Source organism: Procambarus clarkii, chromosome 88 (genome assembly GCF_040958095.1).
Source record: "Procambarus clarkii isolate CNS0578487 chromosome 88, FALCON_Pclarkii_2.0, whole genome shotgun sequence".
In the NCBI taxonomy this organism is placed as follows: Eukaryota; Metazoa; Arthropoda; class Malacostraca; order Decapoda; family Cambaridae; genus Procambarus; species Procambarus clarkii.
Genome location: NC_091237.1, coordinates 13545323 through 13560020, shown reverse-complemented (window position 1 = coordinate 13560020; position 14698 = coordinate 13545323). Strand labels below are relative to the sequence as shown.

The window sequence follows — 14698 nt, the reverse complement described above, 5'->3', positions numbered from 1 at the left end:
CACTGGGAAGGGGTCAGGATAAGGATTTGGGATGGGGGGGGGGGAAGAAATGAGGCCCACTTGGATAGTCGGGGATTGAACGCCGACCTGTATATAGCGAGACCTTCGCTCTACCGTCCAGCCCAAGTGGTTGGGCCGTATGGGCCCCAGCGTATCCTTGAAGGATACACCAACGGCCACAAATCGTCGTACTAGAAAATGGAAGCGGCTCGCGAATTTGACATACTGCCCTATTTTCTGTTTAGGGTCCTCTAGTAGGTTATGATAGGGCACTTTTAGTACGAAAGTTTCTTGACTGGTGAACTTATGAACCCTGTCACTACAAAAGTAATGTAACCTAGGATTCAACTGAATCCTCTAAGGTTCCTGAGGCATCCAGCTGACACTAAATCGGGGTTTCACACATTACCCGCACACACTCAAGTGTGGTATGGGAGTTCTACCACACATGGCGTGTGCTTGGGAGTACCCAGTGGCAGGTTCAAATCTTCATGACGCCTATGGATTTTTTTTTATATATTTCCGCTTACCTATGCACCTCATGCGTAATTACATATGCATATTTTCTTGCCCATGCAGCCATATAATCTTACCAACGCATGTGCAATAAAAGTGTATCTGTCGTATTAGTATAGAGCTATTATTGTACCGGATGGATGCTCGCTTGATTCACATTCAGCACCGCTCCTGTGCCACGTAAGTCCACTACGGGCTCACCATAGCCCGTGCTACTTGCCCTGCTCCTGTGCCAGGTAAGTTACGGGCTCACCATAGCCCGTGTTACTTGGAACTTGTTCCGAGTAGCTGAATCTATAACAACAACAGCTCGCTTGATTGTTATTGTTTGGTGACCGACAGATCAGTTGTGTCGTGCGTGTAATTCAGGTCGACTCCTGCCTGGCTCATCCTTGACGACGAGCGGACTTCGGTACGTGTGCCCCCAGCCCTGGTGTGCCCTCAGACGTGGTGGACTGCCAGCATCTGCTCTGCTGGAGGGCACCGGATAACTTTTTTGCGTTTTAATGTGGGCCGAGATTTTGGTTTTGCTGCCCATTGCTTGACCCTGAGGGACTCCGGGAGCTCCCCAATCATCTGCCCGACTGCGTTTCTTTGACGCGAGGCATCTTAGTTTTTGGTGTTACACGTCTTCGTTTCGCCATTAGGATTTGCGATTACTATACGGGTACGCCGGGGCGCATCTGATCCCACCATCGTCGTCGCCCTTAAACAACAATAACAATAATTCAGGTCGGTAGAATGTGCTCTCTTAATTTCTGTTTGTCGTAGCTTTAGTTATATGTAGTTTGCATATTTATTTATTTATATTTATTTATATATATACGAGAAGGTACAATAGGTTTATGAGAGTACATAGCATTGATGGTTTTACATTCTTGTACAGTATAACCATTAACGCATTGCGTTTCAGGCAGGTCCCTGGGTCAGATAATTTTAAGTAGGTAATTTCTAGCAATTTTTTTTTAACAGATACATTGTAAGACAATTTGACAAAGATTATTAGGTGCATTAAAGTAAAATTTGAGGGTTATCAACAGGTACATTTTTGCATAATTTGAAGATTATTTCAAGGTATAATGCAGTAAAATATGCGTTCAATATAACAACCATGATATGATAGCAATGATTACAGTGGTAAAGTTGTATGGCTTTGGTACGTATTTTAGGGCAGTGGGTAGCACTAGATGCAGTGCGAGTTTAAAGCACTAGGTAGGAAACTATGAAGATGAAATTAGGTACTTTTTGGTTTGAGTTTTTAATAAGGCAAAAGTTGGACAGCTTTTCAATTCGTAATGGAGTGAGTTCCATAGACCAGGTCCCTTTATTTGCATAGCTATTGTTATTGTGAATACTCGTACTTATTGTTCTAGTGAATAGTTAGTTTAGTTCATTTATTATGCATCCCATATCCATCCTGTGGGCGGTAGTGGAAAGTGTTTCAGAGGCACATAATGGGCTCAGGGACTGAGCCCCACAATTCATATAGCTAAGCAAGTTACAATCTTGATGAACTAGTTACAAAATTCAATGCACATCGTCACATCAACAATGGGTTCGAGACCGACCACAAGTACAGTTTCTAATTTAACTAATTAAACAATTGATATGTTTATCCTACACACCGCCCACCATCCAATGGGCAGCCGTGGATAGGTTACAATCACTCAGATACTACCTACAGTTAGCAAACTGGGGATATTTTGCCAAGACTTCTGGCAGTAGATCATTTTTAATTAAATATTTACACATCTCTTGAACATTTGTTAGAGCGTTGTCTTTGAATTCACGTATCTTTCCGCACTCCATCACAAAGTGACAGAGGGTGTGCGAATAATTTTGTTGACACAATTTACATTTGGTCAGGTCTACATCAGCAGATAATGAAAATTCCCAGAGAGAGTCTGCTGATTTTATTGGATGATCCATAGATGTGTGGCTCCTCTTGCATGATAGTATGATGATAGATGGAATTCCTGGTGTCGATTTCACTGTACCACGTATCGACAAGATTTTGTTGAAGTTCTTGGTGTATTATTGCTCTCAGACTGCTTATTGACAATCCAAGGTTATACTCAATTTCTCCTTTAAAGGCATATTCTTTGACTAACTCATCAGCTCTTTCATGCATTTGGAGGCCAACATGAGATGGAGTCCACATGAAATAATCTCTGTTCCCATAGTTAGTTTAGTTCATTTATTATGCACCCATCGTTAATAAATTTGTTGTATTTGTGTCTAGCTTCAGACACAAGCATGTTACAGTTATGTCTTAAAGAGTTGAGAGCAATTAAGGATGATAAAGAGTCATTTACAGTTAATGTATCAATTTTAGAGACTTGTACACATTTCAGTGCAAGAAGCAAGGCAAATAGTTCGGTCTGAAGGGTAGAGGCCCAATTACTTAGACGGGCTCCCCACTCAAAATATAAGCCATCGCCCATTGCCAGAACAGCTGTACTTCCAGCTGCACCCGTTTGGCGCTGTAGGGAACCATCAGTGTATTTGATTTGAGAGAGAGAATGCTCTGTGGAGAGAGCATCAGTATGGTTTAAGGCGTTGAGCTTTGCCTCAAGACGAAGCTTGGGCTAATCTTTAATTTGCGTCTTGGGTGGAAAGGGAGGGATTAAAATTGGAAAGGGTGTAATCTCCCACGGTGCAGGAAAGTGCCGTTGTGTCTCTCTTCGTACAAATTATAAATCTGATACATTCTGAGTTCAGTTCCAGTTTTAGTTATTCATTTAGAACAATATTGACCTTCAATAAAGAAATTCTGGAGGGCTTCTGTGCAAGGGTTAGGATGAGCTAGCCTAAGCATTTTTATACCAATTTGACAGTTAATTTCAGTAACACGATCAATGACGCTCGGAATATTAAGTTCCTTTCTCATGTTAAGTATCTTTGTGATACGAGGGCACCCAAGGATTATCCTCAAGGCTTCGTTCTGCAATTTTTCAAGCCGTCCAAGCTTTCTTTCAGGCATCAAGGCAAGCAGAGGTGCAGCATAATCCACTAAAGATCTAATGTATGCAAGGTACATCATTTTGACAATTCTGACATTGGCACCATAGCCTGAGTGATAACCTGCAACAGCATTGAGAGCTCTGAGCCTCTCTTTATACTGACGACAGAGTCTGAATACAACTGGACCATACAGTGGCACCTCAAGGCCAAGGTATTTGAATCTATTAACATAGTCAAGCTGGGAGCCATCATACAGTTGCATCTTGCAAACAGCTCCTCCCTGCCTGGGTGGGCACCAATTTAATATCTTGTTTTCTCTGCTGAGGTGACTAAACCTAGGTCCTGACATGAGTCTAATACAGAGTTAAGAGTGTTCTGCGTGTTAGCATACCCATTGATGTGTATCATTATATCATCAGCATAGCTATTGATATGCACGTTGGGTTTGCTCGGTACAGAGTTTAACATCGTGTTTATTAAGATATCAAATAAGGTAGGACTGAGGACACCTCCCTGTGGGATGCCTAGTTCGAAATCTCTTGTTACACTCCTATGCCCCCTGGAAATACACAGACGACCTCCTGTTGGATAAGTAACCTCTGATCCAACAAAGAAGGCGACCACCAATATTCATTCTTGCAAGCTCACTCAAGATAACATGTCGATTTGCAATATCAAAGACAGACTTGAGATCTAGGAAGGTGGTATATGACTTTTCAGTGTTTCAGGGTAAGAAAGGTGGTGATGCAATGATGCACACTCCTTCCATGCATGAAGCCATATATCTGGGGGGGATAGCAGGGTTCTTATTCTATGGAGGAGACAGTTTAGGATAATTCTCTCGAATGTTTTGCAAATGCAGCTAGTAAGGGAAATTGGGCGGAAAGCATTCTCTTAATTTGTCTTGGGAATTGGAATGATTATACTGTTGGTCCAAGAGATTGGAAGTTCCCCAGTAACATAGCTCATATTATACAGCTCAAGAAAGGGATTCCCTGGTATTAAAGGGAGCAAACGCAGTATGTCATAAGTGATACCACCCTCACCGGGGGATGTAGCTTTACCTTTGTTTAGGGCCGAAAAAATTCAAATTCAGTAAATGTCATGTTGCATTGCTAGACCGGGTGAATGTAGGCAAAGCGCTTATTCACCTCAGCATGTATATACACCATAGAAACGCAATATAAACATGCATACCCACCCCATAGAAACTCAACATTTACGTATATACCCACCTATATAAACGCAACTAACCACTTTTAAACACAATATACAACAATAGGGAACATGGAAACAATTCAGAATTCATACAATTTAATGGTTGTATAGTCTTATTATACAATTACACTATAAAACTGGACAACAGGCCATGTATTTAGGTACAAAGTGCCTTGCAGAGTTCCTCGACTAGATATTTACAAACAATTTATATTGTTCTACAGCTAAGCTAAAGACGCTGAGATGTATGGAATGATAACGTTTCCGCCACCGTAACATCAAATATGATAGTGAAAAGCAGTAACTAGCTGTGAATAATGAATACACGGGATATACTTAACTTTTACTCTGTGACCAATGAATTCCCGGATATACTTGACCATGACTCGATGACCAATGAATAACCGGGGCATATTTAACGATTACTTGATAAACAATGAGTACTCAGGGCATACTTGACGATAACTCAGTAAATAATGAACACCCGAGGCATATTAAGTGACGATAATTCGGTGAACATTGAATATCCGGCCATACTTGACGATTACTTGGTGAACACAATAACCAGGGTATTCTTAATAACTGTGGACAATGAATAACCGAGACAAAGTAGCTGTATAAACAATGAATAACGGGAGCATACTTAACAGTAAATCAGTGAACAATGAATAACCGGGACATACATAGTAACTGTAAACAATGAATAACTGGAACATACTTAACAGTAACTCAGTGAACAATTAATGACCAAGCATTTTTAACCTAGCTCGTTGAACTATGAATAGCAAATATAACGAACAATATCCATGTAATGGTGCCAAAGAAGTACATTACTCCTGCAATAAGGAGTATTACATTACATTATGCATACTAGGCTTGAATAAATGTTACTCCAGGAACTTATTTTTTCATAGCAGTGTCTTCTACACAGGCTAGGTTTTAAATGTTTCTCCAGGTATTAATTTTGTCAAAGCAATGTGTTTGCACAGGCTAAGATGACTAAATGTTCCCCCAGGTACTCACTTTGTCAAAGCAGTGCGTCCGCACAGGCTAGGCTTGGCTAAATGTTTCTCCAGGTATTAATTTTGTCAAAACTGTGTGTCTGCAAAGTCTAGGCTTGAATAAATGTTCCTCTGGGTACTCATTTTGTCAAAGTAGTGTGCCTGCACAGGCTAGGCTTCACTAAAAGTTCCTCCAGGTACTAGTATGTCTCCACAGGCTAGGCTTCACTAAAAGTTCCTCCAGGTACTCATTTTGTCAAACCAGTGTGTCTGCCCAGGCTTGGCAGTGTTGCTACTCATATTCGTTTCGATGTATACCCATATATACGTTCGATGTATAGCTTGTACTTATAAACCCAACTATATTTTATCCCCAATAAGAAAAACCACACACCATAAGTTACCCTTTATACCTGTCCCTGAAGAGTTTTACCCCCAAGATTATAACATATGTCAAAACTTGGTATACATAGCAAAGGGATTATCTACAAGGCTAATATGGAGGTCGTCTTTGATCAGATTTGGTTGATTGGGCATCAGGCTGAAGGCTCACTCTGTCGCAGTCTCCGTCGTGTCGTCGACCTTGCCAAAGTTGTCGTTGAGAGAATAGAAGGTGGTGGCCACTGAGCAATCCACATTGATGGCATGGTCGCACACGAAGTATTCCTGAGAAAGCATGAAGCCATTAAGATTTAAATGCAGTTTTTAACAATTAAGAACTGCATTAGAACTTAAAAATGTTTTCCCATAACTGTTCGTCAGAATTATTGTTATATCGGAGGCTGTGTTATTGGCAATCGGTTTCAATAGAAGAATGTATTAATTTTATAACATTTGTCAAGTTAAGCGTAGGAGCATTGGTTTATATTCAATTGAAAACTCACCGGTAAAGGGTATGTAAAGGTTACGCCACGGGAACAAGTTACAGGTGTAAGAATATATGGGACTCACAACCCAGGGGGGGAGGGACAAGTTACAAGAATATGGGACTCACAACCCAGGGAGGGGGGGGGGGACAAGTTACAGGTATATAGGACTCACAACCCAGGGAAAGACAAGTTACTGTACAAGTATAGAGAATACACAGGACTCACGACCCAGGGTGACAAGTTACAGGTATATAGCTCTCACGATATATACTCACGAATGGGGTCGTGAGTATATATGTAGGACTTTCGACCCATAGAAACAAATTACAGGTGTAGAGAATATATAGGACTCACGTCCAAGGAGGACAAGTTATAACTGTCAGAATATACAGTATATAAGACTCACGACCCAAGGGGGACAAGTTACAGGTTTAAAAGTATATATAGGGCTTACAACCCAAAGGCACAAGTTACAGGTGTATGTATATATATAGGACTCACGACCTAAGGGGGAAAAGTTACAGGAGACAAGTTAGAAGGACACAGCAAGTTAAAAGCAAGTTACCCTAATGTACCTAGTAATCCTTGTCATTGTAGTGTATTAATCTAATCTTTGTTTATTGTGTCAAAATTTCTTACAATGTAGCTGTAAAAATTTTTTGTAAATTTTGTTGGAAATTATCTACTTAAAATTATCTGTTAGACTAAGGACTTGCCCGAAACACTATGCGTGCTAGTGGCTTTACAAGAATGTAAATTCATCATCATTGCTATGTACTCTCTTAACCCCCAATGTACCTTCTTGTATATAAATAAATAAATAAATAAATAAATAAATAAATAAATAAATAAATAAATAAATAAAATACATTGGCTTTGATCACGGTGTGTGATAACCTACAGGGGAAACAATAGGATCACAAGAAAATTGTAAAACAAAGTAGGTCTAGTGTCCTGTAAGTTCAGTATTGTACACACTTGAAAATGTTTTAATCGTTCACTATAATTATAAGCGCTCCTTTTGTGGGAAATGTCATGGGATAGATCGTGAAAATTGAAGGGCGGGTTTTTATGTGTGTCGAATAGTGTTGGCAGGTTCCTGTGTGTGTCGAAGTGTTGGTAGGTTCCTGTGTGTGTCGAAGTGTTGGCAGGTTCCTGTGTGTGTCGAAGTGTTGGTAGGTTCCTGTGTGTGTCGAAGTGTTGGCAGGTTCCTGTGTGTGTCGAAGTGTTGGTAGGTTCCTGTGTGTGTCGAAGTGTTGGCAGGTTCCTGTGTGTGTGTCGAAGTGTTGGCAGGTTCCTGTGTGTGTGTCGAAGTGTTGGCAGGTTCCTGTGTGTGTGTCGAAGTGTTGGCAAGTTCCTGTGTGTGTGTCGAAGTGTTGGCAGGTTCCTGTGTGTGTGTCGAAGTGTTGGCAGGTTCCTGTGTGCGTGTCGAAGTGTTGGCAGGTTCCTGTGTGTGTGTCGAAGTGTTGGCAGGTTCCTGTGTGTGTGTCGAAGTGTTGGCAGGTTCCTGTGTGTGTGTCGAAGTGTTGGCAGGTTCCTGTGTGTGTCGAAGTGTTGGCAGGTTCCTGTGTGTGTGTCGAAGTGTTGGCAGGTTCCTGTGTGTGTGTCGAAGTGTTGGCAGGTTCCTGTGTGTGTGTCGAAGTGTTGGTAGGTTCCTGTGTGTGTCGAAGTGTTGGCAGGTTCCTGTGTGTGTCGAATAGTGTGAGCAGATTCCTGAGTGTGTTTACTAAAAGTATCGAGCTCTTTTGTTCCTGCATTTGTATGGTGGTGTAACACGATCCGCAGCAGGTTACCTGGTTGAAGAGAGTCTGGTTGGGGCAGAGGAAGGACCACTTGAGGTCGTTAAGGCAGATGTGGAAGGCCTGGCAGTCGGCTTCGACGTCAGCGTAGTACCCGTAGGGGCGCTCCTCGCACGAAAAGGTGGTGTCGGGCACTGCTTTCAGGAAGGGCAGCACCTCTTGGGTGGCGACTGTCCCCGCTGTCACCACTACCACCAGGGATGCTGTACGGTGCATCAACCCCACCCGGGGGAAAGTTATTATCACTGGGAAACGGTATCATAAATTATGGGAATTTATGGACAGCATTTTGTGATGAAATTGCATTCGTAAATTGTTATCAGTGAATTTGTTTAATTTATGTTGTTTGAGTTCTAATATAGATACTTTATTAAAAAAAATTGTGGATGACAGGAAAATTAAATGTTTTGATATTAACTAGCGGCTACCAGATGTACTTTAAAGGTGCTATGTTTGATACTATATATTATACCTCTGATGCTGCCGATGTTGCTGTTATTAATGATATTACATTTGCTGTTGTTGATATTATATAACTACTGTTTTTGCTCAGCTGCTAGCTGTTGCTGCTCCTTGAGAATGTCGCCAGGCTCTTAAGTTTGTCTTAATCATTATGTTCTTTTTTCAGAGTCTAGGGAGTCTTTCTTAGTATATAGGGGTATTTGTAGCATATAGTGGGGTTTTCTCAGAACATAAGGGTATCTAGTATCTTTCTAGTATCTATTGTGGGTCTTTTACATAACATAAAGGTCTTTTTAGCACATGTGGGGTCTTTTTTAGCGCCTGTGGTCTTCGTCATTGCCCAGTGACTGTTTTTGTCACTCCACTTAGTCTTTGTCTTCAGGTCACTGGAGGTTGTTACAGCAACTGCTCTCCCGTTAAATACTCACCTAGCAGGATCCTCATGTCTTCTGTGTGCCTAGAGAAGATAAAATATAATATTACAACTACTACTAATTAATGCTAATAATAGTAATAACAATATGATGTAGAACTCACATAAAACATTTAGGTCACTCTCCTGTAGGCTTACGGTTATTTCAAAATATTATTAAAACTAACTGCTTAAACCAACCAAGATCACTCATTTCTTGGTTAAAATTTGGTTGATGCTGCAGACACCAAACAGTGAGGGATTCACCGTTACTTTGATAAACATAACGTAACGTCATAATCTAAAACGTAAATTGTGAAAGCTGAAAAGGCCTTAGATACGGCGAGATACTGTGCACACCATAGGCTCCTTGCAACGGTTTGTGCAGAATCTAAGGTAAGGAAGTGGCTAAGGGAAACCTACCGTGTCACCCAACCTAGCCTAATGGTGGGAATTTACCCTGAAAAAAACGAGAGGAAGTTGGCGGTGAACGACCATTAATCGTTTCCTATCTGTACCTCAAGTATTTTGCAGCCTAACCACGACCACGCATCGACTATGCCGTTGGAAGTTAATAATAAATTATCACTTTTCTTTTTAGCTTTAATGCATTCGTATAATAACTTTTTCACCATTAAACATTTGCGTCAAAAGAAACTGGAATTAACGATACGCGGCAGCCAAATGAGATTTTGTTTTTCCGTGGAGAGCATGAGGGTGAACGCTGGCAGTGACGGCCACACGTGCATCACCGCCAGCACCGTTACTACACTCACCAGGCGTCTCGCTAGCTTCCTGGCCGCTCTGCTTACCACTACACCGTTGTTTTAGTGTGGAGGTGCTCACCTACAGGTGCTGGCAAGGTGAGCATCAGCTCGGGGGCCGCACTTTGGTGTCGCCGGTCGTTCATTATAATGGTTCCCGATTGATTGATTGATGAAGATTAAGCCATCCGAAAGGTGGCACGGGCATGAATAGCCCGTAAGTGGTGGCCGTTTTGAGCCATTACCAGTATCGAGAGCTGATACTGGAGATCTGTGGAGGTGCCACTGCACCCAACGTGACGGGAGATGTCTCCCGTGGTTCCCGATTGATTGATTGATGAAGATTAATTAATAAGCTACCCAAGAGGTGGCACGGGCATGAATAGCCCGTAATGGTTCCTGACCTTTTTGCTTATCATATATGCTCTCATATTTAGCCTCAGTTTCTTCCTTTTTTTATTCATCTCACTTGCTCACTACTCTTACACTGAAGTGTTTTATTTCATCTAGTGGCTCATCTGGGGTTCTAGTTTCTACTCATGGCCTCTCGTCTTACACTTGTCCATAGCAAAGAGAATCTTTGCTATTCTATTTTCCAGCGTAATAAGGTCTAGCTCCATCAATGTTCTTAAGTTCAGGAACCAGCAAACGTCTGGATTTTTTTTCTGGGATTTAAGACTTAGATTAATTATTGTGGAACTGTTAGTTTACGAAGAGCTTTCCTTAATCTTTTTGCTTCACAAATACTTTTCAGCTGTATATGTACCTCTAATGTTATCTGGTTAATATGTAACTCCGATAATAGGGTTAGTCTGTATACTTTCAGATATATCTATTTCGTTTGCTCGGAATTTTGGGTGCATTTTTTAGAATCATCAGGGAGATATTTTGTAGTCCTATGAGTATTCCCATAGTAGCATCCTTAACCTGCTTCTTTACTTCGTCTCGGGAGAGAGTAAACTCCCACGTTAAGGTTTACTTTTATGTTTAATTTGGAAATATTTCAGGAAGATTAACATTGCTTTAATTGGTTAACCTATTTAATCAAATGTCTTAATTATTTTGTGTATGCATTGCGAGTTGCTGACATATTATATATAAATAATCGGGACGTTAATAGTTCGTGCAAAAATTTATCGTATAATATTTTTCCTTGGCAAGCTATCATTTAAAAATGTTAAATTTTGGAATATGAGTTTTTTTTTTTACTTTTATCATGGGTTGTGAAAACGATTCCGGTCCTGATGAGGATGCAGTGTTGAGGCGTTTTATCTAACTGTAGTTTCCAGAGTATAACCACAGTGGCCCGTCAAACATCCGGCGAAATGCGGAAGGCGCAGGCGACCGTCCTGTCTCACTCCGCCTGTGGTTGACTCTGAGTCGATTCTTCAATCCTTCCGGTCCTTGACTTGCGTGCGGGCAGTTTACCCAAGGTAGAGAACATGTTCCTATATTTGTTAATTTAAAACCATCCATTAAACTATGTTGTTTATTTGAGAATTGGTTGTCGTTATATATGGGCGCCGACTGATGCAGCAAAGGCAATTTATGTGTTACCAACTCATGCATTGATATCTCATTAATGGCACAATTTAAATCTTGTGTTATTAATCTTTAACCACACATTTGAGTATTGTTATAACCCATCAGGATAGTAATGATATTTATAATGAAATATGTACTACCCAGCATGGCATCTTTTCGCAATAGTTTTTCATTGATACAGATTTCATGGATGTTATCCATGAAATCAATCCACAATCAACTACCATGTTTGCCTTGCTTCTCCGTACAGTAAGTATCGTGCGATGTCCAAGAGCAAATACCCAAATAATATGTAAGCCAAATACGATAATTAAGAAACAAACTACAATGATCTTTTAGGTATACACTGATACTTCCCTTTACATGGTGGAAGACCATGTAACGTTATGCGTGCTAATGACTGTTCAAGAATGTAAGAACTGTTGTATATATAAATAAATAAAAGAGGACGGGTTAACGTGAATGAGCGGCCACGTGTGTAGTTGGGAACTATCTAATAGGCTATCTTGAGATGATATCGGGGCTTTAGTGTCCCCGCGGCCCGGTCCTCGACCAGGCCTCCACCCCCAGGAAGCAGCCCGTGACAGCTGACTAACACCCAGGTACCTATTTTACTGCTAGGTAACAGGGGCATAGGGTGAAAGAAACTCTGCCCATTGTTTCTCGCCGGCGCCTGGGATTGAACCCAGAACCACAGGATCACAAGTCCAGCGTGCTGTCCGCTCGGCCGACCGGCTTCCTTAAGAAAGAACTTGTAATCCAATCACTCGTCCCGTGAGTCGTCTGGCGCCTGATTCGCTATCAAGAGCTTCGAGTGTGATGTGTCATAAACGTTACAAAAAGCTTTTAAGTTTTTAATACTGCCGCCCTCGACCTTGTCAGTGGAGTCAGGCAGCAACCCGCCCCGGAAGCTCTCGCTCTGCATTCTTCTCTATGGTTTAATAACTATAACTGAAAATGGGGATTATTTTTTTAGCATTTGAACTAAAGATTAAATTACAAATATAATTTTGTTTTTGTATTAGTGGGAGATTTTACCGATTAGAAGAGGGTAGAAGTTTCTTATGATTTAGGCTCCGGGCCATGTACTGGACCCGGTTTATAGCAAATACTACAGAGGGTTTGATTATCGGCGGTCCCCTAGGTCGGCGGTCTCCTAGGTCGGCGGTCCCCTAGGTCGGCGGTCTCCTAGGTCGGCGGTCTCCTAGGTCGGCGGTCGGCATAAAAACTACCACTCACTGCATGAGTATGGGGTGCACAACAACTACCACTCACACGATGAATATGAGAAGCACTATAACTACCCACTCACAGGAGAAGTATGGGGTGCACAATAACTACCACTCATAGGAGAAGTATGGGGTGCACTATCAACTACCACTCACAGGAGAAGTATGGGGTACACTATCAACTACCACTCACGGGAGAAGTATGGGGGTGCACAATTAACTACCACTCAGGAGAAGTATGGGGTGCACAATAACTACCACTCAGGAGAAGTATGGGGTGCACAATAACTACCACTCACAGGAGAAGTATGGGGTGCACAATAACTACCACTCACGGGAGAAGTATGGGGTGCACAATTAACTACCACTCAGGAGAAGTATGGGGTGCACAATAACTACCACTCACAGGAGAAGTATGGGGTGCACAATAACTACCACTCACATGAGAAGTATGGGGTGCACTATCAACTACCACTCACAGGAGAAGTATGGGGTGCACAATAACTACCACTCACAGGAGAAGTATGGGGTGCACAATAACTTACCACTCATAGGAGAAGTATGGGGTGCACTATCAACTACCACTCACAGGAGAAGTATGGGGTGCACTATCAACTACCACTCACGGGAGAAGTATGGGGTGCACAATTAACTACCACTCACAGGAGAAGTATGGGGTGCACAATAACTACCACTCACAGGAGAAGTATGGGGTGCACAATAACTACCACTCACAGGAGAAGTATGGGGTGCACAATAACTACCACTCACAGGAGAAGTATGGGGTGCACAATAACTACCACTCACAGGAGAAGTATGGGGTGTACTATCAACTACCACTCACGGGAGAAGTATGGGGTGCACAATTAACTACCACTCACAGGAGAAGTATGGGGTGCACAATAACTTACCACTCATAGGAGAAGTATGGGGTGCACTATCAACTACCACTCACAGGAGAAGTATGGGGTGCACTATCAACTACCACTCACAGGAGAAGTATGGGGTGCACAATAACTACCATTCACAGAATGAATCAGGTTAATGTGACAGAAGCCATATATAGAAGCCACTCGCATAAAAGTAATCACATTAAGACATCTCGGACGTAGGTTCGAATCCTCTTCACGACCCTTGTGAATTTGTTCATAATCACATTAATCTTGGGTCGTGCGGCCATTTATAATAACCTTAGAAATAACCAAAGATCAAATGTTTTTATATTTTGTTTCTGGCGCTTTTGTTAAGTGACAGGAATAATTATTTCTACGAAAATCCAGTTTTAAGAAGTATTACTGTAAATTTTCATCCATCCACTCTGCAGATGTAACATTTAACGTATTGAAAGATTCATTATGGAAATATTTTATCGTAAAAAATGATTCGTGAAAAAATTCACGAGTGAATTTGAAGTTAATGGAATATTTGAAACGCGTAAAAACAGTATAGGCCTATATAACTGTTAAAAAACAATTGCTCTGTAAACTATTAGGCTGCAGTTCTCATATATATGTTATAATAATTACTTTCTCGGATGATAAATGTAAAATTTGATATAGTCACATTGAAGCAATAGCTGCACAGGGACTAAAACCGCCTTTGGTACCTGCGTACGCACAAAGTTTACTTTTTGTCTCTTACCTTGAAGAAAGGAAGAGGATTACCACGGCCGTAAGGAACCAGCGTAGAATTAAGAATAGTTGGTGGTTAGCGCATCCCGCTCGTTTTATACTCGTGTTGCTGTGACGTCACCGCTGCCAGCCAATGGCGTGCTATATCAGATTCTTGTCGACGAATGGCAACAATTATATAATAGTCAGACTTTTGTGGGATTGGGATACCGTAAGTTTAACTTTACCCAATGGCCTTCCTACCTTGTGCGTTGTCCATTAATAAACGCTTGTTTGGATTGACTGTAA

The 14698-nt window shown here is 41.4% G+C and overlaps 2 protein-coding genes across 2 annotated transcripts in view; one reads left to right on the top strand and one right to left on the bottom strand.

Annotated features, from left to right (window-relative positions):
* The window catches only part of LOC123745879 (zinc finger and BTB domain-containing protein 17), a 583396-nt gene that overhangs the window by 323063 nt on the left and 245635 nt on the right, over positions 1-14698 (top strand). The gene's annotated exons all lie outside the window — the stretch shown is intronic.
* On the bottom strand, positions 4782-14494 carry LOC123745878 (U-scoloptoxin(01)-Cw1a). The gene is made up of 4 exons (XM_045726978.1): positions 14421-14494; positions 9258-9286; positions 8362-8570; positions 4782-6365 (listed from the first exon to the last, which is right to left on the bottom strand). The coding sequence occupies exons 2-4, from the start codon at positions 9271-9273 to the stop codon at positions 6249-6251; spliced, it is 342 nt and encodes a 113-aa protein (XP_045582934.1). The 5' UTR covers positions 9274-9286; positions 14421-14494; the 3' UTR covers positions 4782-6248.

Excerpts from the sequence above, each read along its gene's own strand:
- LOC123745878 (XM_045726978.1), bottom strand. Across the intron at positions 6,366-8,361 it reads ACCAGACTCTCTTCAACCAG|GAATACTTCGTGTGCGACCA; the intron begins GTAACCTGCTGC and ends ATGCTTTCTCAG.